The sequence below is a fragment of the Lathyrus oleraceus genome, chromosome 3 (assembly GCF_024323335.1).
Source record: "Lathyrus oleraceus cultivar Zhongwan6 chromosome 3, CAAS_Psat_ZW6_1.0, whole genome shotgun sequence".
NCBI lineage: Eukaryota > Viridiplantae > Streptophyta > Magnoliopsida > Fabales > Fabaceae > Lathyrus > Lathyrus oleraceus.
Window position 1 is genome coordinate 75889409 of NC_066581.1, and position 25316 is coordinate 75914724.

At 38.4% G+C, this 25316-nt stretch overlaps 1 protein-coding gene and 1 non-coding gene across 3 annotated transcripts in view; both read right to left on the minus strand.

Moving 5' to 3' along the window:
• The window catches only part of LOC127132693 (autophagy-related protein 18a), a 60852-nt gene that overhangs the window by 23976 nt on the left and 11560 nt on the right, over positions 1–25316 (minus strand). The window contains exons 1-3 of one of the 2 annotated variants that reach the window (XM_051061659.1): positions 14873–15835; positions 14453–14666; positions 14166–14292 (exon numbers count right to left, since the gene is read on the minus strand). The exons of the other annotated variant lie outside the window; for it this stretch is intronic. Coding sequence (XP_050917616.1) covers positions 14166–14292; positions 14453–14666; positions 14873–15682 — 1151 coding nt within the window. The 5' untranslated portion in view covers positions 15683–15835. Of the gene's footprint in view, positions 1–14165; positions 14293–14452; positions 14667–14872; positions 15836–25316 lie in introns of those variants that run through there. 2 annotated transcript variants of the gene reach the window in all.
• Positions 15810–15881, minus strand: TRNAD-GUC (transfer RNA aspartic acid (anticodon GUC)). Its single transcript has one exon. It is a non-coding gene; the product is annotated as a tRNA-Asp (tRNA).

Consider the following 25316-nt stretch of genomic DNA (forward strand, 5'->3'; position numbering starts at 1 on the left):
TTATCTCATGTAAAATTTCATATCCATCTAATAAAGTATGAGGATTTCACAAATGAAATGGCAACATGCATCACATAAGGTCAACATAAGACCAAACAGGGGAGAAAATCCCAAACAATTAGGAAATGCCACAAATAATTCCACAAAAAATCACATGTGAACTAGACATACTAGAGTAGGTTCATGCAAAAATTCACATCAATTGGAGGTCAAGAAGCATGGTATCAAAAATCATGAAGTTGCACATCAATGGTGTGACACAAATTGTCACACCCTAATTCAAAAAATCACAACTCACAAACCAGCAATGATAAATTCATGATCTTTACATCAAAATAAACATGGATGAGTCTACTTTATGCACAAAAAATTTCAGGTCCACTGGATATATCATCATCATTTCACAATTGAATTGGCAAAATGTACAAAAATTGGTCACATGCTACAAACCCTAATGCCATTTAAAATTTACTCATCCAAAAAAACAGCAAAAATAATGATAAAAAACTAGGGATCATGATGAAGATGATGCAAAAATTCCCACGAAATTTGGAATTGAAATGAATGAATTATGAATTTTGCAAGTTTGATGATCAAATGAAATAAAAATAAGAAAAATAAATGGATTAAATTGATTTTAAATGGACCGGATGGCAAAGCTGTAATTATGGACTTCATTTAGCAAAACGCAGCGTTTTGCTCACGGCCAGGGAAATGTTCTGATTGGCCAGTATGAATGAATAGTGAACAGCATCATGCAAAACACGTGAAGTGGAAAAAATCTGGGAAATTAGGGTTCATGTTCTTGCTATAGTGCATTCATCATCTTCATCCAAATCGAAAAATATTTTGTGCCCAGAAATTGGAATTGAATATATCATTCGAATCAGCAAACAGCAAGCATGCATAATCTAACAACCAAATCCATTAAATCATGCTAAGCAAGAAGAAATAAGCAAGAACAAATTTGAATGCGAAACCTAAAAACCCGATTTCTCCCACACCACTCAGTCATTTTCAATGGTTCAAGGTTCATTGGAATCAGCAAAGCATAAACTATCTAAAGCACGGCACGATTTAGAGAAATAAGTGAATCGAAAACTGACTTATTCTTGAAGACAAAGTTGGAACAGTGTTGATTTGGCTATGAAAAGTTGAAACAGTTGAAGCTTTAAGTTCCAGATGGTTGATGATGCACGAGTTTTAGCTCAACAAACTTGTTTCTAGCTGCAACCACGATCTGCCATTGATGATACCTTGGAAAAACAGTCGGGCAAGAGGCTCTTACAGGTGGAGAAATAATGTTGGAATGAACTCAAAATGTTATTTGGATGATGAATCAACAAAGGCAAGGTCGGGTTATTTGGAGTTTTTTGGCAGATTTTGAAAAATGATGAAAATGAGTTTTTTGAGAGCAAGTGTTTTTTATGTGATATCTTGTGGCTGCTAGGGTTTCCTTCAGCAGGAAAATGATGAATATATACCCTGTTTTGTGGTACTGATTAGAGTTCATGAAAGGTGGAATGGAGTTGGTGAAAAATGTACTTTTGTCCAATTTTCAAGCAAGTTAGTGATGGGTGTGTGTACTGCACGAAAATGGGCTTCCAACAAGTCACAAATAACATTTCAGAACATGTTTGGATGGTAGAAATGGTTGGGAATGATTATTTGGAAAGTTCAATTTTTCACCTCACTTGAAAATAATCCATGTAGGTTCAAAAGTGCCATTTTGATCCATAAAGTTTTGGTACATGAAAATTACATTTTTGGAAAGAGGAGGTCAAATGTGACTTGTTGGAAAAAACCTCACCAAATTTGGCCAAATGGTTTGAGAGATATGGCCTTTTGAAGTTCAAGAATTTTTGAAAATGAATTGATCATAACTTGCCAACCATACATGAGAATTGAGTGTTCTTGGACTTTTTGGAAATGGGAGAACAAGATCTTCAACTTTCATGTTGGGCAGAAATTCATTTGAAGCTTGTATCATGATGTAAGTTTGAGGATCAAGACTTTCCATTTTTGGTAAATTTCAGTTACAGGTCAAGTTTCCCTTTTTGGAAATTTCTGATCTGGCTTCAAATTCTTCCATGATGGTGTTTGACATGATATATGAAGACCATATGGACACGAATGAGACCTCTCAAACCAAATCCAACCATCAAAACCATAAAATCAGACACAGTTGACCAAGTTTGACTTTTCAGGGTTTCTGGCAAACTGTGCATTGACTGATGACTTCTGAACATCCAATCTTTGACCTAGACACTTCAAATGGATCCCCAAGTCATGTGAACATGTTGGACCAACCCTAGGGCCTTGGCTCCTTGAGAAATGCACTTGCTTGCTTGACTGACTGATCTCCTGACCAGTTTGACCTAATTCTCTTGATTGGCTTGCACTTGAGGCAGATAGGACAATGCAATGTTATGCAGTGGACCATGTTATGTTATGACCTAATATGAGAATGTATGTACAATGATAGGTGCAAATTTGAGGTGCTACAGCTGCCCCTATTCAATCAGCTGGGAACCCGAATGGATGAGAGCAACGGCTGTCAGACCTTCAGGGTAAACAGGGATTGAATACCAAGAACCGTAGAAATTTGCACTCTGCCGGATATGATACAAGGAGAACCACGTCATTTACCGATGACGCCTGCAATTGACAACTTCAGAAAGGCGAAACCATTTACCGATGGTTAGAAACTGGAAACTTGATATTTATCGATATCAACTTCAGCGAGACCATTTACCGATGGCTGCTGGGAAACAACTCTGATGTAAAAGGAAGCAAGACCATTTACCGATGGTGGCTTCAAAGAAACTTGACATTTACCGATATCAACTTCAACTCGACCATTTACCGATGGCTACTGCAACTGGGGATCTGATATTTACCGATGTCGAAGAAAACTGGGCCATTTACCGATGGCGGATAAAACTGGGCATTCAATATTTACCGATATTGAAGCATACGGGGCCATTTACCGACGGCGTCTCCACTTGGGGGGGAACAAAATCTTTGTGGTGTAATCAGACAAGACGTTTACCGACGACTTCTGGGGGTCTTGATTTTATCAACAAGGAAACAAAGCATGACCAGACATTTACCGATGACTGGGATGAGACTCGACGTTTACCGACATCGAAAGATGATGTTTACCGACATCAAAACGACCAGACATTTACCGATAACCGGGGAACACTTCACTAAGGAAAAAACAAATTTTTGCAACTGGAAAACAGATAGGACATTTACCGATGACTCTACTGGGGATCTCTAGCTGGGGGTTATCAGACATTTACCGATGACTGCAGAAAAAACTCGATGTTCACCGACATCGAAAGATGATGTTTACCGACATCAAAAAATGACCAGACATTTACTGATGACTGGGGAGAAAACCCGATGTTTACAGACACCGAAACAATGGTGTTTACCGACACCAAAAATGATGACCAGACATTTACTGATGACTGGAGAGAAGACCCGATGTTTACAGACACCGAAACAATGATGTTTACCGACACCAAACAAAGAAACACACGCGGGTGCTAGTATGACACTTACCGGTATCACGAGAACGACTTTTTAGATATGTCAAGGCAAGGTTGACCACTTGCTGGGGGGTCTCACTGGGGAGAAACAAACTTTCTGTCGCCAACGGGTGAGGTAATAAACCTCTGTGGGGATATAAATCCTGAATGCTGTCAAGAGCAACTGTAGCAGACTTGCTGTGCTGATGTTGAATGAAATGATCCGCCTCTGCCGGGGATACGGTCTGGTGAGGTTAACACATGAATGCATATGTTTGAATTTTTCTATGGCGTAATGCTCCATATTGAATGGGAATGCTACGCAGTTTGAGGATGCAATGATTACTAAAATGCAAAAATGCAAAAATGATGAAAAACTCCGGCTGGGGAGCCAAAATTGATCGGGTACTCCAACTCTGCGGGGAGACTCTGCAAGAAGAGCAACGACTTCTCACTCATGTTGGAGAATAGCACTGTTGCTGGGGGAAGGTAAACTCCGTTGGGGATATCCTTCAGTCCACAGATAGGATAAATGCTGGAGATAAATTTCAATGAGTCTGCCTCACTCGGGAGGAAATCGGCAAATACAGGCCTGCTGGGGATAGGCAATCCTTAGATCTGTTGGGGAATAGAAGGCACTATCCACAGACGTCTCCGCAGGGGAACATAACTCTGATAGCTTCCAAACTTGCTTGGGGAGAATATCTGCTGAGGAAACGTCCTCACAGATGCCAATCTGAAAAACAGCACAACAAAATGCCCCCAGGGGATACATGGACAAGATACGCTCAAGTGTCCTCAACATTCAAAATGATTTTCAAATGTTTTGTCACCTCTGTTGGGGAATAGCTGGCTGTGCCGGGGAATACTGCCAATTTCTTCTGGGAAAAATAGGCTTGCTGGGGAAGAGAATTGGTAGCGGATTCATTGGAAGCATGGTTAGACCTTATCCTCGATCCTGAAGTCTTGTAGTAATTGCTATTGCTATTCTATGCATGTATTTTGGTAAACATTGGTCATATTCAAATGCATATATTAATTCAAATTAAATCAATGGACGTTTACGCAAACAAAACAGAAAAGTAAAAACAAAAGCATCTTTTTTTTTGAAAGAGGGTTGTATTGATTTTGAAAGGAGGCCTATAAACAGGCAATTTGTGTACAAGGAGACAGAAATCCTAGTAAGAGGAAATTGTCGAAAACAAAGAGAAAGCTATGTGGAAGAAGTCCTATTGATTTTAAGCCTACTACTGTCATTATGTCTTCGAGCATCTCATCCCTTGCTGTCGGATAGAAGTGATTGGCTTGGTCAGTCCCTCGAACTTGGATGAAAGTTGACTGAGAACGGGACATAGTCATACGCTTTAATCCCTAATTTTTGCCTGGACCGCCTTTTCAGGTTTTCAGTCCACCAGGATACCCTTTTTTGCCCAAGCCGCCTTTTCAGGTTTTCGACTTGCCGGGTGTACATTTTTTTTATATATCCCTAATTTTTTCCCGAACCCTTTTGGTTCGCCGGGATGCCCTTACTTTTGCCTAGATACGTCGATCTAGCGGGTCTCTTTTATGCGTAGTATTTTTTAACTATGTCCGCGTTCACGGGATGTGGGAAGTCTTCACCATCCATTGTGGCGAGTATCATGGCTCCACCTGAGAATACCTTCTTAACTACAAATGGCCCTTCGTATGTGGGAGTCCATTTGCCTCTGGGGTCAGTTTGTGGTAGGATGATGCGTTTGATTACCAAGTCGCCAATTTGATACACTTGTCTCTTGACCTTTTTGTTGAATGCCCTGGTCATGCGCTTCTGATATATCTGCCCGTGACATACAGCCGCAAGTCTCTTCTCATCCATCAAATTTATCTGATCGAGTCGAGTCTGAATCCATTCATCTTCATCTAAGCCCGCCTCTTTCATGATTCTTAGAGAGGGAATCTGAACTTCCACTAGTAAGATGGCTTCCATTCCATAGACTAAAGAGAACGGAGTTGCCCCTGTCGTAGTGCGCACTGAAGTGCGATAACCGTAAAGAGTAAAGGGTAACATCTCATGCCAGTCTTTGTATGTTACTGTCATTTCTCGCATGACCTTCTTGATATTGTTAGCAGTCCCCACGGCGCCGTTCATCTTTGGCCGGTACGGAGAAGAGTTATGGTGTTTTATTTTGAACTGCGTGCAGAGTTCAGTAATCATCTTGTTGTTCAAATTAGTACCATTGTCAGTGATAACTCTTTCAGGAGACAGCAGGTTTCTCAAATAGGTATTTGATAGAATCCATCTTAGAAGTCAATAAGGTGGTATGATTCAACATATACTGTCTTAGTCGGCGGGCAGCCCAGGCCAAAGCACAGCAAGCTTTCTCGGGCTGTGAGTATCTTGTTTCACAGTCGGTACCTTTTGCTAAGGCAGTATATGGCATGCTCTTTTCGACCAGACTCGTCATGTTGCCCCAACACACCTCATTGAATTTTCTAACACGGTCAAATACGTAATTAAAGGTCTTCCTTCAACTGGTGGCATCGGAACTGGAGGTTCTTGGCGATATTTCCTGATTTTGTCATAAGCTTCTTGGCATTCATCATTCCATACCATCTCTTGATTTTGTCTCAGTAATTTGAAGATGGGTTTGCAGGTAGCAGTCAAGTGTGGAATGAATCGGGCAATGTAATTTGAGTGCCCCAAGAAACCTCTGACTTCTTTCTTGTTTATTTCAGTACCCAGATTTACAATTTCAATTGATTCCTCATGCGGCTGTATAGTCTTTTCTTCTTGCAGTAGTCGGGCAAGTTCTCCAGGGACTTCACAATCTTCCTCGCTTCCATCCTCGGCTTGGTAGATCGGATTTTCAAAGTCATAATGAACAGTAGCAGAGTCATTACCAACAGGATCCAGAGTGGATATGGATCGGCAAATTGTTACGTGAGTGTGTGCAAGAAACATAGCTTGTTTGAAAAATGACAGGAAAGATAAAGAGCGCAATATTTGAATGCAAAAAGTCCATTGATCTATTGAATATGAATATGCTTATGAAAATGACAAACCCCTAACAAATTAGCCATTGTGCCTCGGGCATAGACACAATGCTTTAAGAAGTTTGATTGTAAAAGAAAATTAAAATTTGCAATTCTAGAATAAACAATAACAATTACTCCTGACTAAAGGAAATCGGGATAATGTCTTCAGTCTTCCAATTGTTGAGTTCGTCACCAATTGTTGGGAAAATCCAGCTATCCAAGTCGCAATCACTATCAGCATCTTCCATAGCATTAATCTGATTTTTGACTATCTTTCCAGAGTTAAACCCCAGGCCAGCTTTATCAGACTTGTACGGTACATTGATCAGTTGACCCCAACCAGCACGATCACCATTTTCAATCGCGGCTTGAGCATCTTTCAGAGAGATCATGACAGGGGGAGCACGAACAACCTTGGGCACAAGGGGAGTTGGCTTAAGGACAGGACTGGGTGGAGGAACCACTTCAAATGACTGAGAAGGAGTCTCAAAGAATTCACCATCCATCTCGACGTATTTGAAGGCTTGCACACTACTGACAATATACTCTTCTTCTCCACATACAGTGACAACCATGCCTGCTATTGGATACTTCAGCTTTTGATGAAGCGACGAAGCTACCGCACCTGCCCCATGGATCCAAGGGCGCCCCAACAAGCAGGAGTAGGCGGGACGAATGTCCATCACGTGAAAGGTAGTGTTGAAGACTTGAGGTCCTATCTTGATAGGGAGAACCACTTCACCATAGACAACACTCTTCGCACCATCGTAAGCACGCACCACAACATCACTAGGTTTCAGTTCAATGCCTTTGTAGTCAAATTTATCGAGTACAGCTTTCGGGAGCACATTCAAGGAAGAGCCGTTGTCGATCAACACGTGAGCCAGGGTGATCCCCTCACACTCGATGGAGATATGCAGAGCTTTATTGTGATTCTTTCCTGCTGGCGTCAGGTCAGCATCGGAAAAGCCTAGGCCATTGTCAACAGACAAATTAGCAACATAATGTTCGAATTGATCGACGGATGTTTCTTGAGGCACATGAGCGGTCTTCAAGAATTTCATCAATGCATTGGCATGGGATTCAGAGGATAATAACAAGGACAACATTGAGATTTTAGACGGAGTATGCCCCAATTGTTCCACTACATCAAAATCGCTCTTACGGATGATTTTCAGCATCTCTTCCATTTCCTGTTTGGCAACATCTTCAGAAGTAACTTCGACCGATGTCTCTGACTGAGGAGGATTGACTGGTCTTTTTCCTCGAATTTCGGGAGCGGGAGGTGAGATTTCTGGGGAGTAGATCCTTCCACTTCGAGTAACTTTACTAGCCCCCACAATATCATTAGGATTAGCAGAACTACCAACCTGCTTTATGCCATGGATGTAAACGTCGCCTCCATAGTTCCACGGAATAGCTTTGCTGGAGGAATATGGCACGGGGCCAGGTGCGGTAATAATCAGAGGAGCCACTTTGGGCTCAACGGTAATCTTCACAGGCACTCTAGTAGCGGTAATCTTCACTGGAGCTTTGGACCTAGCAATCACAGATACCTCTTCAATAGAGTTGTCCACCTTAGGAACCCTTTCAAATAGAATTGTACGATCATCCATCAGCCGTTGAATGCCGTTCTTCAACTTCAAACAATCATTGGGTCGGAGTACACAGAGATCGCAATCTTCAGCACAACCTGGAAATAAACCAGCTTGCAATAAATTCTTCTTAACGATCAGGAGAGGAGATGCTAAATCAGCAACGTCAGTAACGTGAGAATTGTCGTCCACAACATTAACATTCTGGTCATGATTAGGCATAGGTGCTGTGATGACATTGGGGGTCGCCGGAGGATCAAATTCAATTTCTCCAGCGTCGATCATATCCTGAATCTTGTTCTTCAACAACCAGCAATCATTCGTATCATGCCCGGGGCTATCGGAGTGATAGGCACACCTGGCGTTGGGATTATAACGAGGAGAAGTAGTGTTGGGATTTGCAGGAGGGCCTCTGAGGGTAATCAAATTGGCCTTTAACATACTCTGCAGTGCTTGGGTTAAAGTCATATTGATCTTGGTAAACTGTCTTCTCGACCTGTCTTGTCTGTGTTGGAAGTTCTGAGATGGCGGTGCGGCAATTGTAACTGCCCCAATAGTATGGTCACGATTCTTCTTGTTATGCTTCCTCTCACTGTACACAACATTTGATTCATTCTTTCCCTGATAGGACTTTTTGGTGCTTGCAGAAGTAGCTGCCTGTATCTTTCCACTTCGAATGCCGCTTTCAACCCGTTCACCTGTCAAGATAAGTTCAGTGAAACCTGACGAGGAACTTCCCAGTAGATGGCTGTAGAATGGGCCAGTCAGTGTACCCATGAACATGTCCACTAACTCTCGATCAGTCATAGGGGGTTTGACTCTGCCAGCCAAATCTCTCCACTTTTGAGCATATTCTTTGAAACTTTCTTTAGAGCCCATAGTCATATTTTGTAGCTGTAGCCGAGTAGGCGCTAACTCAGAATTATACTGGTAGTGCTTGTAGAAAGCTGTTGCTAAATCAGTCCATGTGCGGATGTTAGAGCTCTCAAGCTGATAATACCACTCTAACTGTGTGCCAGACAGACTCTCTTGGAAGAAATGGATCCACAGTTTCTTATCAGTAGTGTGCGGCTGAATCTTTCTCACATAAGCCCTTAGATGCATCTGAGGACAAGAGGCACCATCATACTTAGTGAAAATGGGAACCTTGAATTTGCGGGGAATGACCACATCAGAGACCAGACCCAAGTTTTCGAAATCCAGACCGGGCACTTTCTGCCCCTCCATAGCTAGCATACGTTCTTCCAGCAACTTGTACTTATCATCCTTCGGAGAGTACTGTTCATGTTCATAATCTTCATCGTCGTCCTCAGAATTGACGAGATTAGGATTCTCATCTTCCGAATCATTCTCGGTCTCTTCTTCTGAATCCTTCGGAATTCTAATCTTGACTCCTGTAACCTGTCCCTTAAGCCTTCTCCCCGGGTTGATGTAACCCACAGGTTTCTGGTCCTTCTTCTTCTCCATCAAAAGAGCTTTCAGTTCTTCCTGCCCCTTAGATAAGCTCGGCATCATTTCCTGGAATTGAGCATTCTGGGCCTGGAGATCTTTGACAGTTTGTTCGAGAGCCATTGTTCAATCTGTTTGAATCTGCTGGAATCTGTTTGATAGGAAAATCGTGAGAACACTGATCCTTTAGAATACCTGTTATGCGATGCAATGCAATGTATGAAATGTTTTCAAGGACTTTCGGGATTTAACTTTGCATAAACTAACAAAAAGAGCTTTTTTTTTCTTTTCTCTTTTGTTTTTGCTTTTGTTTTTGTTTTTTCTGTTTTTTTTTTAGCAGAGTTAAATCCCTAAATCCTTGAAATGGTTAGTACAATGCCATGATGTTATGATGTTATGATGTTATGTTGTTATGATGTCATGTTGTTAGATAAATAACAAGCACAAGCAAGTCACACAACAATCATTCCTAGGTTTTAAGGCTTGCGTGAGTTCCATAGGTAAATACCCTCCCCACTGAAGTTTGGTTGGTTCAACCTGTCTTAGAATAGTAACCGGGTTCTAGAAGGATCTCAAATCATTGACCTTTCCTTAAGTCCACTTCAGTGCAACACCAAGTGGTTGACCGAAGCTTCCCTAAAGTCCAATCTCAAAGAGTGTAGTATCGAGTCTCAACCAACTCCAGTCGGAACCGAAGCCAGTTATCTCACTACTTTCTAATGGCCAGGATGAGTCAATTAGGGTTCTAAAGGTCTGGTTAATGCTTTTATGACACCACGCGAATGCCAAATATTTCCTCAACTAACATGAGGAACATCAGGACATCCAAAGTGCCACATTAACCGTAGCCATCATTTTGACCATTCCAGTATACGCCGGACAGTCGCGATGATCTCTTGCTACTTACCTAAGGTACACTAGATCCGGGTGTAGGATCTTTCACTCAAGCATAACATACCCAAGCAATCCCTTAAAAATAAATCAGACAAATTGAATAAGTGATCTTGTTTTTAAGGTAACCTCTCTTTTTAAATATTTAGGCTCCCCAGCAGAGTCGCCAGTTCTGTCATACGGTGAACTGGATTTTTTGTGTTTTTTATCGCAATGTCGCGGTTAGCAAGAGTCGCCACCGACTTTTCTTTTATCCAATAAGGAAAGGTGGAAAAGAACAGGAAAGACCTTAATTTAGATTTTGGGTTCGGGAGGTACATTATACAAAGGGAAGGTGTTAGCACCCTTTGTATCCATGGTTATCCATGGGCTCTTAATTGCTCGATCACTTATATTATTTTTAAAAAAAAAAAGTGTTTGTGAATTGTTTAGAAAAATTGTTTTGAAAAGAGAATTTAACTTTGTAATGATTCTTGTATGAATATATACAAAGTAGTTATCTCGTTTAGTTTTGGAAATTGTTTAGAAAAATATAACTCGGTAATGATTCTAGTATGAATATATACCAAGTGGTGATTTTCTAAAGATATTTTGAAAGGTGTGAGGTGTGAAAATTGTTTTTAGATTGTGAGCCAACAATTAAGAGTTATACCGACCCAAGGTCTTTATGAGTATTTCCTATCCTTATGAGGGTAAAACTGTCCTTATTATTGAGAAATAAGTAGTTTTATCCTTTGGATGTAAAAGGGTCATCGTAGGGTCATCGATTGGTCATTGAAGGCAACAGTTACGAGGATACCTTAGCATTCGAAGGGACTATCATCTTTTAACCGTAGGCAACATCGGAGGGTCATCGAGGGACAAAGTTGTATATTCGAAGGCAACATCCGAGGGACTATAATTTATTTTATGATGATTTAACCGAAGGGTCTTTGCTAAGGGTATCCCCACGTTCGCGGGACATGACCGTAATATCGTAATCGTAAGGCAACAAAGAGAGGTCCAAGATCACTTATTCAAAGGCAAAGTTTTACAATTAATTATATAATTAGGATGAAACTCCACATTAAAATTATTAAAAATAATATATTAAAAAATTAATACATTAGAAATTAATACATTAAAAATTAATTTAGGGTGAAACTCCACAAGGGTATCCCACAAATAAAGTGGAATACCTAGCCAATAACCTTTTCCTGGGATATGTGAACCTTTACGAAACTCAAAAAAAAAGAAACATGTCAGAACACCAAATCAGGGTGCAATCGAAGATTACACCGGAGAAATATCACAACAATAAATAGGATAGGATGAATAATGCATGGCTATGATAAAACATAAAAAAAAAAGAATAGAAAAGTCAGCTACTGTCTCGTTCGCCTCTGCCTCGCCTAGCGAAGGCCAGGCGAATACTCGCCCCAGGCTCGCCTAGCGATGTGCTAGCGAGCGGCCACGGATTTTGAATTTGAAAACAGCCCCACGTTAGGAACTTTGAATTTTATGGCATTTTATCACAGGAATAACATGATCAAACATTCAGGGTATTCAGGCATATTTAAATTCCCATACGAAAGCAAATTATATATCAACATTTAATCATGATGCATTATATATGTAGATATGGCCAATTGAAAGTATAAACAATAGAGATACGCAAAACCTGTTTGCCAATTCAAGGTTGAAGGGATTGACCACTTGTAGTATCGGAATAAGTTAGGCAGCGGGAATTGGACGGCGATGGCTTCGGTGCAGATGGGCTGCCTTCAGGGTTTCTTTACTCTGAATTCTCCGGGTAGGCAGGGTTCCTATGCCAAAGTTTCTATCCGTCCTTCTCTGTTCTCTTTCTTTCTTTTTCCTCAAGGTTTGTTCCAAGGAAACCTCAGAGTGTTTTGCTTCTCTTCCTTCTTTCTCCAGTGAATCTCCCAGTGTAACTCCAAGTCTCACTCCCCCTACTGAAACTTCAGTATTTATAGACTAATTTCGTGGGTAATGGGCTTGGACTGAGGGAGACCCAAGTCCAAAATAATTTGTTATATTTTATTTATTTATTTATTTTAATTATTTAATTAATTAATTAATTAATTAATTAATTAATTAATTAATTAATTAATTAAAAAAAAAATTTTCTCTTTTTTTTTTTTTTTTTTTTTTTTTTTAGGAAAAATGATGGGTAATTTTTGGGGTATGACACATATCATCGACATAGAGTAGCAAAATGATGTAATTGGACTTATATCTCTTGAAGAAACAACAGTGATCGGCATTGCACTTCTGGAAACCTTCCTTGTGCATAAAGCTTTCAAACTTCATATACCACTGTCTTGGAGCTTGTTTCAGGCCATACAAGCTCTTCTTTAATCTGCACACCTTATTCTGTTTACCTTCCTCTAAGAAACCTTCAGGTTGGTGCATGTAGATCTCCTCATCTAAGTCTCCGTGAAGAAATGCAGTCTTCACGTCCAATTGCTCAAGGTAGAGCTCTTTGCTGGCCACAATGCTTAAAACTGATCTGATAGTATTGAGTTTCACAACTGGAGCAAAGATTTCAGTGTAACCAACTCCTTCTTTTTGCTAAAATCCTTTGACAACTAGTCGAGCTTTGTATCGCTTAGAACCATCATGATGTAAGAACAAAAATTGTTCTACAACAGATTCCATGATTTTGATGATAACAAAGGATGAAACCAAAAATGGCACCCTAACGAAAAGTTTCTAAGTGTGCAGGGTTCTAAGGAAAGAAGGAAGAAATCATCAGATACAGAATCATATCAGATACAAATTATCAGAAGACCAGAAGCATCTGAAGTAGAAACACGTTCAAGAAAGTCTAACTCTGAGCAAAACAGCAAAATATCAGAAGCATCTGAACAAGAAGTACGCTCTAGAAGTTCTGACTCTGAACAACGGTATGTCAAACTCCAGAAGTTCTCAGCGCTATCTGAAGAAACCATCAGAACTCAAAAGAGATCAACATCAGAAGTTAGATAGCAAGATTCCAAGATCTCCAGAAACACGAAGACTCTGATCATGGATTTCCAAATAAAGGAAGAGTAACATTAACTTCAAATAAAGGTTTGGAAATGGAATTCCTAATACAGAAAGAGACGTTAACTCCAAATTCAAATGAAAAGGAACTATATTTGGAAAGTAGTCATTCAAGGAGAGAAAGTTGTCTTGGCAAGAAGCTATATAAGTTATGGCATTAATTCAAATTATTGACCATCAGTTTTTACGACTACTTCAATCCTATATATAAAGGACTGCAAATCAACATTGAGAGACATAAGTACAACAACACAAAAAGAACATACTGAAACATCAACACACATAAAAACGTTTTATTCTCTCAATCTTCACAAAGCTTTTGCTTGAAACGTGAAACACTTTTTGTTCTTACTGTTGTAATATTTGTTTATCTTAGAAGCACTCTAAATTACATAAGTTTTCTATCTTTGTTGTATTTCCTCAAGTGACTATGTGCAGTCTGTATACTTGAGAGGACTAAGAGATCTTTCTCTTAGACGTTGTTTGTAATCAATCTTTCAAGATTAGTGGATTAAGTCCTTGTTGAAGGCGAAATCACCTTGGCCGGGTGGACTGGAGTAGCTTTGTGTTATAAGCGAACCAGTATAAAACTTAGACAAGATATATTATTTGCCACTTCCTCGTATCATACCTTCCATCCATGCCAAGAATTATGACTGTATTCTTTTCGACACCAAATGCAACAGTGTACTGAGTGCCCTCGTGTAAGTGAAACCGAGCAACTGACCACTCTGAATTGAAATACTTGGGCAACACTCCTGCAAGCGCATAGTAACATTCGAGCAACAAGAACAGTTAATTGTATTAACAACTATTTCGCTTTGTAACCGAGAAAAAAATAGATCATAAAACTAAAACATGATCAATATAGAAAGAAATACTCAAGTTGATAAAAATTAAAACAGCAAAAAGATTTACCTTTAAATTTAATGAAGGAGCGAGACGAGCTAGGTGAGGCAATGGCGGCATCTGAACTCGACGACCCATGGGAGTTTTCATTCTCAGGGACATTGGGATTAACCTTAAGGCCAAAAACATGGACAATACCCTTGTCACTGGAAACTGCTAACCACTGAGCAGTGGAAGAAAACGCCAAACTATATATCTCTGCAGCATTTGCACCTCTTCTTACCTGTAATCAACAGCCAATAAACTTATACAAGAAAACCAAAATGTCTCAAATCTCAATGGCCCACATATTAAATTCAAATCTTCAAACAACAGAACATTAATAAAGCAACAAACATAGACATTAAACCTTAATTGTATCTAATCCAATTAAAGAAACATGATTAATCAACAACAAACATCACACAATTGACTTGTCATAGCACATACCTCCTGAAGTAGTGTGCCGAGTTCAGCATCATAAATCCGAATCAGAGTACCCTTGGTGCTGGCAGTGGCGATAAACTGCCCATCAAGCGTGAGAGCGAAGCAAGCTATTCTCGAATCATGAGCAGAAATAAACTTGGTCCTCTTCTGGGAAAAGTGCTCAATACGAATTTGGCCTTTATGCAAACCAGGGCAAGCGAGAACAAGAGAATCTGTCAAGTGCGAAACTTCACAAAGCCCCTTAGGGTTCGCAATGGTTTCAATCTGATGCAACAGCTTCAAGTCAGCGAAATTATATACGAATATCTTCTGCTCCACCACGACGATTATTCGATCCCGCCGAAGCCGAACACCGCTAACGGGAGAACGGAACGAGAGTTCACCGATGCACGTACCTTGATGATCATCCCAGATCATGACTTTGGTGGGAGGGTACTGAGGGTGAGACCCACCGCCGACAAGTGCTAATATGTTACATCGGAAAAGCATCTCCACATGGCCGATTCCTCCGCCACCGAATTCCCGGCGAAAAAGTTCGCGGAAAGGGTCGCAGTTATATATGCGAAAGCCGTTATCAGTGGCGGCAGCGAAGCAGGCGTGGTCCTGGTTAAAGGAGAGTTGAAGAAGCGACGGCGGTGTGGCGGGGGGAGACTCCGGTGAATCGGTGGAAGCATGGTGAGATTGTGGAGACATTAGGGAATCGAAGTCAAGGGTTTGAGATTGATCAGGATGGAAATTAGGGTTCGGAATTGAATTGAGATTAGGGTTAGGGTTTGGCCAAGGTGGAGAAGGAGAAGCAGGAAGAGTGGCCATTGAAGTGGAAAATTGATTCGAAGCTTCGTTCTCCCGCTAAGGAAGAAAAATTAATAATGTAAGCTTTTTTGTCCGGTTAGTTATCACAAAGAAGACGATTTAAATAATGAAAAAAAAAACAAAACTTCGCCGTTGCCGGGGATCGAACCCGGGTCACCCGCGTGACAGGCGGGAATACTCACCACTATACTACAACGACTTGGTGTTAAGAACTTAATTTATTATTATAATGTAGTGTTACTTTAAACACTTCCATCATTAGTAACAACCTTAAGCTTTACTCTACCCTGACGCATGAACTAGTGGTACAAGTGGATTTTTTATTTGAAATAAAAATTATCATCAAAGTTTCATCAAATATCAATAAGTTTGTAACACATAAAACATATAAGTGTGGCATCCCATTCCCAAAAAATGTTTATTGTAAATAACTTTTTATATTTTATTATTAAATTCTGTAGTTTTAAAATATATTTTTTATATCAAAATTTGATATAAATTTACTGTTAGTCCATTTTAAATAGGAAATTTGGCGTAATTTTTTATATTAAAATTTGACATAAATTTACATTAATGATGATAAGGAAATATGTTATACCATGTTTAATTATGCAATATAGAAAAATGTGATAGTGTGAGTTTCAAAGAATGATCATATGCTATGAAAACTTGTTCTATGTTATTCCCTCCGTCCGACAATGAACGACGTAGTTGACTATTTCGCATATATTAAGAAAAGTGAGTAAATGAAAGAGAGAATGATGTTTATACTAATTATTCACTAGTATCAAAACTTATCTTCATAATAGGAAGATATTGGTTGAAAGAAGAATGTAGTTGATTAACATTTTGGCATCAGCGCTTTAGCAAAACTTTCGATCATTGAGTGAATCTGGGTTTAGGAAACACACATTAGAGTACCAGTGAGATTTATCTCTAGTGAGTGAAAACACAAGAGCGTGTGAGGATCAGTTAAGTGCGACCATGGGTTTGGAAAAGATTGCTTAGGTTACAAGGCTTTATGATGATACCAGACGAACGCGATGATATCTGAGTGAAATGACTTGATTAATGCATTTCAATGATCTATGCGATGATGATATGCACACCTTTTTGTTAGAGCGAAGCGTCATGATTTATGCATGGTTCACCAAATGTTCATGTGGTGGGAGATGGAAGATTTGAGGTTGGGAAAAAGGTTATAATGATATTATTCCACGATGTCTGCTTCAGGCTCAACGATTGTTAATGCACTTGCCTAAGCAACTTGAAACATGAAGAGGACTTGCACCTTCATAGAATATCTCTGCCCCAGTCTATTGGATATTTGCACGGGTTGCCCCGATCACAAGTTGTTAAGTAGTCTTGTCATAGGACGATCTCGACCTGACTTTCCCCAGGTTCTTAAAACTGTATGGCCTTGATTAACCGTCTCTTGGAGCGATTGACTTCTTGTGATCTTGAGGTGGCCTACCCTAGTACGAGTCTTGAAGTAATTTTCCCCCTGATTAACTGATCTAAGGGAATTCCATTGGTTAACTGATCTTGGAGGAATGCCTCTAGTGGGATCATATGCTATAACTCATTATTGCAACCTCCTTGGTGTTAGGTGTTGATTAGCGGATTAAAATTGTTTACTAAAAAATGGTAATTTTAATGTGACGCTCATGCAAGTTTTTAGATCAAAATCATTATTTAAAGTGTGAAAGACGATGTGAAATTTGATATCAATACAAATGTTTTTAGAAAATCTCTAGGAGTCAGGTTTACGCAACCTTGTTGTAGTATGCCTTCAGAATACCTTTGCTTTAATTAGGTCTTTTGAAGGTTGTAATATTGCCTAGTTACAGTTAAAGAAATAAAGGATATAAGGCTCAAAATTTGATTTTAGCCCACACCATTCTACTTGATGTTCTTTAGTCCTACGTTCAACTAACTCAGCCAGTGCATTAAATTTCCGAAATAAATTTTGGTGATTTTTGGAATCAACAAGGTTTTTCTTTCGTTCGCTTGAGTGGTAGTCACCCTTTTTGTTGGTAGTCACAATGTTTTGCTCTTGCTTTTTTTTTTGTTGAATTTTTTTTATTCTTTTGTTATCCCTAATTTTTGCCTAAGTCATTTCATCATTATTTTTTTGTTTTTGACTTAGCAGGCTTTTCTTCTTTTTTTTTTGAAAGATTGTGACTACCGTGACATGGGTTATTGGGAGACGGCCATTGCAAACATTTTAATTTTCAACCTCTTCAACGTCAGATGATGCATAAGATGTGATTGATCCCCTGATGGGACATTCTTTTTTGGAATTTGAAGCACAACCGAATTAATTAACGACTATCCTGCCCCTGGTTAAGATTAAAGGTTTAATAGTACAGAAAGAAACACCAACTTCTAGGCTCAAGGGGGTTGACAAGGGATTATCTTCCTTATATCTCCGGTGTGTGGGAGGTGAAACAATATCTTACATTGTTAGAAAAGTTTTATTCAAAAGTATACTGTTAGCGATTTTGGGTATTTGTTCTTCATCATTCTCCATTTTATCCTTGCTTAAGTGAAGTGGAGAAGTATTGATATCGTTTTCAGTTTTTTATGAAAAAAGAAAATATTGAATTAAGCCTGGAGTGAATACGAATGGATTAACTCAAAAATGCATGCCCATTTCATTAATATCACCATTGGGAGTAACAATGTTAAAAGCAACCAATACTTTACAAAAAGAAAATAAAAATGAAAAAGCTAAAGATGGCCTAAGGATGATCATTCTTGAGGATGATCTGGCAAAGCTTATCCGTAAAGCATGACAACTTCTGATGATGGAGCTCTTGAACTTTGATCTTGAAATTGTAGAAAACTTTTGTAAAGTTCCCATGTATCCTGCATGGCATTTGCACGTGATATTAGGATTATGCTTAAGATGGTAGTGAGACCTGACAAGTTTGATCTCCTTGGGCACAATTTCCCTAACATGAATTAAAATATGAAGTTGATGCGTATAAGATATTGGAATTGGATGAAAGAGGGGACATATGCTTTCTTGATCGTTGTTCCCTTGGTTGTTTTGCTTTTGCTCATGTTTCTGGTTGCCTTGAGTGGGCTTCTAATTCGATAGAAGATATTGCTCTTGCGGATAATCGGACAGGCTGTTTGTAGTTGTATTCTGGATTTTACCCGCCTTTAGTTCGTTCACCAATCATAACTTGATCTGAGAAGTCCGTTGTCATATTGCCTATGAATAGTTCTAAGATCATGTCAACCTTGCCTTGGGCGTGATCCAAGCTTTCCTTACACATTGCATTCTCATGCTTAACCTTTTCCATGAATGTATAAATATATTTTTAGTTTTTCAAGGAATCCAGGAATTATCGTCAATTGTAGAGTATGGAAGTAGAGACAGAAGAAGAAACTAGTATGGGAAAAAGAAAAAAGAATTTATATATTTATGAACTGATATGTATCTCTTCTGTATGGTTTTATATTTTTTGAACGTTCAACAATGACTGGAAATTTAGGATTCCCTGGAAACGATGCATATGGCTTTTTCATGTGGATGGAATGCAAATAGATAAGCAGTATTTTTTGTTTAAATGGTTTAAAGGTTGGATGATGCAATAATTTAGGTTCAAAAGTTCAGTATGTATATGATGATGCAATAATGGTATGCAATAATATAACTTTAAAGGTTTGTTGTACGTTGGAAATCGGGTATAGAGCTGGGGAGAAAATCAGGTAATCTATGGATAAGGTTCACTACAAAACAAACCCAATCCCGTCACAAGTAAGTATTATTCTTCCAAGAAAGAGATTCCTAAAAAGATCCCTAGAGTCATGTACCCAGTTTGAGATACCGATATTTGAAACAAATGACTCGTAAACAGTGATGTTTCAAAAAGGATCTACTTTATACGTGACATTTCGTGTTGACCATAATTGGGACATAACATCAAGGAGGTCGACATGAATCTACCACTTACTATCATGTGTGTCTGCCCAAGCTCGGGTGTATAACTTTTCTCTCAAGTAGCATCATTAAACCTAATCTACAATAGAGAATATAACAGATATTCAAAATATAATGAATATATAAAAACAATAAAGATGTAATAACTAAAGTAAGTAAAGCAATAAAGATAAACATAAGAACATGTAAAAACAAACAAAACTAGGTTTGACTTGCTTAGGTAATCCCCAACAGAGTCGTCAGATGTCGCGTCACAAAAAATACTTGAGCGCATCGCACGCTCGAAATACAACAGAGTCGCCATTGCATCGTAGGCTCGTGACATAATTCGCATCGTAGTTTTGTTAAGTGTTTTAGTTTATACTTGACGTTGGGTCAAGTTTTATACAAAAAGAGTTTTAGTCTTAAAGGGATAAAAAGACAAATATGATTGAAAGAATGGGATATGATACCAAAATGGAGAATAAAGCCTAATGTATCTCATGCATTGGTTATCCTATTTTCTAGGATTTTAAATGAATAGAATTTTTATTTGACCTAAGAGAACATGTATAACATAAGTCCTAAAGTCTTTCTAATTCAATTTAATGAATCAAATGATATTAATCAATTAGTTGAATAAAGAAACTGAGAGAACATGAAAGAAATTATAGGTCATGCTATATTGAGAAGAATCAAGCAAACATTTCAAGAAGTAATTTCAAACATGAAATCAAGGGAAGAAAATTAAGGTCGAAGATAAACCCCAATTTCAAATTATCGTAATATCCAAATTTGCATTAGATCAAATTAATCAGTTTGCAAAGAAAATTAATTAGTTAGTCATTTTATGAAGAAAAAAAACTAATTAATATAGAAATGGTTAATTAATTAATTAATTATTCAAATATCTAATTAAATTATGACGATAGAAAAAAAAGTTATATAATTAATTGGTAGGGTGTGATATAGTAATATAGAAACCCATGGAAGTGGAAAGAATAAGTCAGAATAAACTAGTGTCATGTGTGGTTTATTATAAAATTAAACTAGATAAAATTAATGTATCAGCCAAATTTGAAATGTAATAAATGTATATTAAACTAGATAAAACTAATATAATAATATATTAATACTTAATCATGAAATAACTAAAAAACGAAAGAAAAACACTAGCATTTAGAAAACAAAACAAAGAAATGAGACATGATAGTAACTATGTTAGGAAACTACGCAAAATTTCCCCATATTATCAGATTTGTGGAAGAACAAATTAACGCGGAAGCACACAAACTTAATGAAAATAAAATATATAAATTCATTAATCTCTCCTCACATGAAAATTGCACAACTCAATTACTCTAAAAGAATTTATTGAAATTATGTTCTGATGATTACAAATGAAAGATAGAAGGCTTTTATAGCCAATAAAACAAGAAAGATGAATGATTATTATTTAACATCTCCTCAAAGTTCTCATAACCATTATTGTTTCTTTTTACTATTATTTTTCTTGTTTCTCCTTCATACTCTCTTTATCTCTCTTTTATTTTGACCAACAATCTCCCACTTGAAGAGTGATTTTAATCAATCTTCACACCTTGGTCAAACAACAACGTTTATCAATTTATTATTCTAGCAGGCCAACTGAAGAAGAGCACAACTTCAGTTTATCAATTGTCACCGCCTTTGTTAACATGTCAGTTGAATTCTCACTTCCTTGTATCTTGCTCAATGTTAGTACCTCATCCTCAAGAAGAGATCTAATGAAGTGATAACGAAGACCAATGTGTTTTGTTCTTGAATGAAATGCAGAATTCTTTGCTAGATGTATTGCACTTTGACTGTCACTATACAAAACACTCTTCTCCTGCATGAAACCCAACTCTGTTAACAATCCTTGAAGCCATATTAATTCCTTACTAGCTTCTGTGACTGCTACATACTCAGTCTCAGTAGTGGATAAAGCAACAATCTTTTGTATTCGCGATATCCAACTAACTGCTCCAGTACCAACAGTAAATATATAGCCAGTCGTACTTCTTTGGTGATCAACTTCACCGGCAAAGTCTGCATCAACGTATCCTTGTACTTTTATTTCTCCTTTGCCAAAGTATAGACATTTCTTTTTAGTGCCTCGTAGATACCGCAAAATCCACTTGACTGCTTCCCAATGAGTTTTTCCTGGATTTGCCATAAACCTGCTTACAACTCCCACTGCATGACCAATGTCTGGCCTAGTACATATCATTGCGTACATCAAACTTTCTATGGCTGAAGCATATGGAATCTTATCCATGAATTCTATTTCTTCCTCCGTCTGAGGAGACTGGTCCTTGGATAGGCGAAAATGACTTGCCAAAGGTGTGCTAACCGGTTTGGCATTGCCCATGTTAAACCTTTGCAAAATACGATTGATGTACTCTGCCTGAGATAACTGCGAAATTCCTCTTTGCTTATCTCTCATGATTTGCATTCCAAGAATCTTCTTTGTTGGACCCAAATCCTTCATGTCAAACTCCTTGATAACTACATCTTCAAGTTTCTGATTTCAACCATATATGGACCTGCTACTAACATATTGTCATACGGTGAACTGGACTTTTTGTGTTTTTTATCGCAATGTCGCGGTTAGCAAGAGTCGCCACCGACTTTTCTTTTATCCAATAAGGAAAGGTGGAAAAGAACAGGAAAGACCTTAATTTAGATTTTGGGTTCGGGAGGTACATTATACAAAGGGAAGGTGTTAGCACCCTTTGTATCCATGGTTATCCATGGGCTCTTAATTGCTCGATCACTTATATTATTTTAAAAAAAAAAAAGTGTTTGTGAATTGTTTAGAAAAATTGTTTTGAAAAGAGAATTTAACTTTGTAATGATTCTTGTATGAATATATACAAAGTAGTTATCTCGTTTAGTTTTGGAAATTGTTTAGAAAAATATAACTCGGTAATGATTCTAGTATGAATATATACCAAGTGGTGATTTTCTAAAGATATTTTGAAAGGTGTGAGGTGTGAAAATTGTTTTTAGATTGTGAGCCAACAATTAAGAGTTATACCGACCCAAGGTCTTTATGAGTATTTCCTATCCTTATGAGGGTAAAACTGTCCTTATTATTGAGAAATAAGTAGTTTTATCCTTTGGATGTAAAAGGGTCATCGTAGGGTCATCGATTGGTCATTGAAGGCAACAGTTACGAGGATACCTTAGCATTCGAAGGGACTATCATCTTTTAACCGTAGGCAACATCAGAGGGTCATCGAGGGACAAAGTTGTATATTCGAAGGCAACATCCGAGGGACTATAATTTATTTTATGATGATTTAACCGAAGGGTCTTTGCTAAGGGTATCCCCACGTTCGCGGGACATGACCGTAATATCGTAATCGTAAGGCAACAAAGAGAGGTCCAAGATCACTTATTCAAAGGCAAAGTTTTACAATTAATTATATAATTAGGATGAAACTCCACATTAAAATTATTAAAAATAATATATTAAAAAATTAATACATTAGAAATTAATACATTAAAAATTAACTTAGGGTGAAACTCCACAAGGGTATCCCACAAATAAAGTGGAATACCTAGCCAATAACCTTTTCCTGGGATATGTGAACCTTTACGAAACTCAAAAAAAAAAGAAACATGTCAGAACACCAAATCAGGGTGCAATCGAAGATTACACCGGAGAAATATCACAACAATAAATAGGATAGGATGAATAATGCATGGCTATGATAAAACATAAAAAAAAAAGAATAGAAAAGTCAGCTACTGTCTCGTTCGCCTCTGCCTCGCCTAGCGAAGGCCAGGCGAATACTCGCCCCAGGCTCGCCTAGCGATGTGCTAGCGAGCGGCCACGGATTTTGAATTTGAAAACAGCCCCACGTTAGGAACTTTGAATTTTATGGCATTTTATCACAGGAATAACATGATCAAACATTCAGGGTATTCAGGCATATTTAAATTCCCATACGAAAGCAAATTATATATCAACATTTAATCATGATGCATTATATATGTAGATATGGCCAATTGAAAGTATAAACAATAGAGATACGCAAAACCTGTTTGCCAATTCAAGGTTGAAGGGATTGACCACTTGTAGTATCGGAATAAGTTAGGCAGCGGGAATTGGACGGCGATGGCTTCGGTGCAGATGGGCTGCCTTCAGGGTTTCTTTACTCTGAATTCTCCGGGTAGGCAGGGTTCCTATGCCAAAGTTTCTATCCGTCCTTCTCTGTTCTCTTTCTTTCTTTTTCCTCAAGGTTTGTTCCAAGGAAACCTCAAAGTGTTTTGCTTCTCTTCCTTCTTTCTCCAGTGAATCTCCCAGTGTAACTCCAAGTCTCACTCCCCCTACTGAAACTTCAGTATTTATAGACTAATTTCGTGGGTAATGGGCTTGGACTGAGGGAGACCCAAGTCCAAAATAATTTGTTATATTTTATTTATTTATTTATTTTAATTATTTAATTAATTAATTAATTAATTAATTAAAAAAAAAAATTCTCTTTTTTTTTTTTTTTTTTTTTTTTTCGTTTTTTTTTTTTTTTTTTTTTTTTTTTTTTTTTTTAGGAAAAATGATGGGTAATTTTTGGGGTATGACAGCTGCCCCTGTTCAATATTCTTGAACCGAGAGAGTTAGGATGGCGTGTATGCCATTCGTGGTCTGGAGGTGGAAGATTATTGAACACTAGAATGCCCCAAAAATTTGCACTTGAGAATCGACAGTTGGTCTTGATGGAGATGGGCTTAAAGGTGCCATCCGGGAGGTTTGATGACGAAAGCTTCAGATCGCGCCGTATATTAGGCCAATTTGAAGACATGGGTGCCACACTGGGTCGTACGTTAGACCGTATAATGAGTCATCCATTAGGCTGCCGACTTCGCTGGGGAGTCGGAGTGTGTCATATGCTGTTGGGGATAAAGGGTCAGAATGGACCATACGCTAGATCGTATCTGAGTTGCAGAATGAGCCGTACGTTAGGCCGCATCTGATGATGAAAGCGGTAGTCGTACGCCAGACTACACTTCAGAAATGTACCGTACGTTAGGTAGCATCTGAGGGTTGTAAGATCCAAACGGGTCGTACGTTAGACCGCGTTGGAGTTGCTGGAGTTCAGAATGGATCGTACGCTAGACCGTATCTGAGTTGCAGAATGAGCCGTACGTTAGGCTGTATCCGAAGAAGAAAGTAGTCGTACGCTAGACTACACCCCTGAACGTACCGTACGCTAGGCAGTATCCGAGGATTTGAAGGTCCAAATGGGTCGTACGTTAGACCGCATTGGAGTTGCTGAAGAAGTCATATGTTGGGCTGAATCAGAATGAACCGTACGTTAGGCTGTATCTGATAACCTGTATATGTTGTACTTGCAATAAATGTCTGGGATGGGCTTAAAGATGCCATCATTAGGAGGATATCGAAGTGTTGTCAGAATGAATGTTCCCATGAACTGTATTTGAAATATGTATCTGAATCTTGAATGTGATTGATAAAGGTGTCTGTCTGAATGAACCTTTTATTTTGACTATATCAGGAGGATAAATAACCTGCAAAGAAAAGTTAGCTTCATGCTATGTCATGATGCATGAGATGTTTCGTGTTATGCTAAAATAAATGTGAATGTTGTATGCATGCGTATGTTGTGAAAGGATGTAATGAATGAGTTATGCGTATGAGAAGTTCTACTTGGG